Source organism: Cyphomyrmex costatus, unplaced genomic scaffold, assembly GCF_001594065.2.
Source record: "Cyphomyrmex costatus isolate MS0001 unplaced genomic scaffold, Ccosl1.0 scaffold2669, whole genome shotgun sequence".
NCBI classification, from domain to species: Eukaryota; Metazoa; Arthropoda; class Insecta; order Hymenoptera; family Formicidae; genus Cyphomyrmex; species Cyphomyrmex costatus.
In genome coordinates, this window is record NW_017276767.1 from 5,108 (window position 1) to 7,540 (window position 2,433).

General features: G+C 27.2%; 1 protein-coding gene across 1 annotated transcript in view; it reads left to right on the plus strand.

Annotated features, from left to right (window-relative positions):
* LOC108774617 (putative fatty acyl-CoA reductase CG5065) overlaps nt 1–2,215 on the plus strand; it is a gene marked incomplete at its 3' end in the record, with an annotated part of 6,288 nt that extends 4,073 nt beyond the window's left edge. The window contains exons 4-6 of the mRNA XM_018540764.1: nt 127–363; nt 1,867–2,043; nt 2,135–2,215. Coding sequence (XP_018396266.1) covers nt 127–363; nt 1,867–2,043; nt 2,135–2,215 — 495 coding nt within the window. The remainder of the gene's footprint in view (nt 1–126; nt 364–1,866; nt 2,044–2,134) is intronic.
* Nucleotides 2,216–2,433: the final 218 nt, after the last annotated feature.

The following is a 2,433-nucleotide window of genomic DNA, read 5'->3' on the forward strand; positions in this document are numbered from 1 at the left end:
GAAATTTCGAATTTTGCAAATATTTATCTCATTTCTAAAATAAATAAAATCTGTACGTGCAAAATTATATACAATACTTTATCGTAAATTATTAATATATTATTATAAAATTTTATTTTTTATTAGTTGTACAGATTCTACACTTATTGTTTTAAATTGTACTAGTCAAAAATATTTGACACGTCATGATAATATTAAACTGTTACTCAATATTATGAATAATATACCAATGGAAGGAATTATCTGGACTCCTAATGCAGTGATAACCGACAACACCGTTCTGTTTTATATACTAACATTATTGCGTATTCTGCCAGCTATATTAATAGAATTAATTTTTAAATTTTCTGGCCGCCCATCTGCGTAAGTTTTAAATGAAGTATTTAATTAATTCAAAAAAATGTGAAAATTATTCATGGATATATTTAATTCAATTGATAAATTGAAAAAAAAACTCCCCAAAAACTGAAATTGTATATTTTTCTTGAAGGGGTATACTTCTTTTTTCAGAGTAAAAACATTTTTTTTTCATAAATTAATCTAAAAAACTACTTTGTGAGTTTATATTATCTCTTTGTCTATCTTTAATCTTCATAACATGTCTGGAAATAATTTTCATACATTATATCTCGAATGGCTAAACTTTGGTAGAGTGTAGAGAATAAACAAGAGAAACAGTCCCTTACATATATGTTCGTTTTTTGCATTTGTTTCGGAGAACGTAGTAGAAATAGACAAAACGATAGTTTTCATTTTTATACATATTACATATAACAATATACAGAGTCAGCGAAAAGTGTCGGACCCTCCTAATATCTTCAGTTAGACATCCGACACTTTTTGATTAATGTATTTTCTTTAAACCAATTAATTGGTCTCATTATTCCGCGCACAAAAGTATTAAGGTTATGATTACTGAAAACTAAATAATATTTTACAAGATTTTTACATTTTGTGTCAAAGAATTGTTAACTTCAACCTTTATAACTCAAAAAGTACTTAATGAAAAAATGTTTTATTATAGTGTTTTGGAAAGCTCTCGAGATAAGCTATAAAAATATGCAATAAAAAGTAGGGGGTTTCATTTAAAAAAATAAGGTTGACCTTGAAATGACCTTAGAGGACATGGTCAAGATCAAAGTCAAGGTCATCATCTTACTCATCGCTTGAAACCATACAACTTTTTTATTGGACATTTTCTCCAAAATGCATTCTAACTGAAGATATTAGGGGGGTCCGATACTTTTCGCTGACCCTGTATGACAAATAACAATAAATATAATCTGATGTAGTGAAATTGCCTTGTCAAGTCATGTACACAGGATGTTGATGTGTGGTGATACGATATATTTATTATAAAATGTAGAATTTTTCTAACGTTTCGATCCTCGGTTTGGATCCTTATCAAAGAAATCTAATATAACATAGTTATTGTGCTACCTGGAACACTTTATAATCAAGTCATGATAATGAGAGATTGTATAAAATAAATTAACGTTGATAATAAAAAGTCAGATTACATTTATGTGTAAAAGAACAATTGTCATTAAAATTGTACATTTTATAATAAATATATCGTATCATCACACATCAACATCCTGTATACATGACTTGACAAGGCAATTTCACTACCTCAGATTTTTATCGCACGAGTCAACTGGTATTTCTTGCATTATATAAATAAATATAATATATATAATAGATAACATTATATCTGTATAAAGATTTATGCGTTGTTTGCAAATCCATTTTTTGTATTCGTAAATTTTAAATCTACGAATTCAGCCATATAGTTGAAACTATGTTGTAAGTTTATTATAAGTGTTAAATAAATAATTTAATGTTAATGAATAATATGCAAATTAGGATAGTACAAATGCAAAGAAGATTATATATGGTAAATTGGACTTTGAGTCATTTTATGCTTCGTGACTGGAAATTCAGCAATACAAATTCGTTGATACTATTATCGTCAATACCACCTGACGATAGAGATGTGTTTTCTTTTGAGCATACTGATTTTGATATTAAAAGACATATCAAGTAAATATATTATATTTGTATTCTAAATAATGAAATAGAAATAATTTTTCGACGATGATAATTAAAATCTAATAAATGTTTTGATACAAAGGAGTACCGTAACTGGTATCAAAAAATTTCTTCTTTATGAAGATATGAATAGATTGGATGCAGCCAGAACACACGATAAAAGGTACAAATATATATAATATATATATATATATCCATATAAATTATTTGTTACATATTATTTACGACTTGAAAAGAATTGTTGTATTAATCTAAAATATATATACATAATAAGTTATTATTAAGAACCAAACACTATGTGGTGCAGGGGCGTCGACTTGAGATTTGACCATGTGTGGAAGTAGGAGTTGGGGTGGGCGAAGTGACAACCAAAAAAAAAAA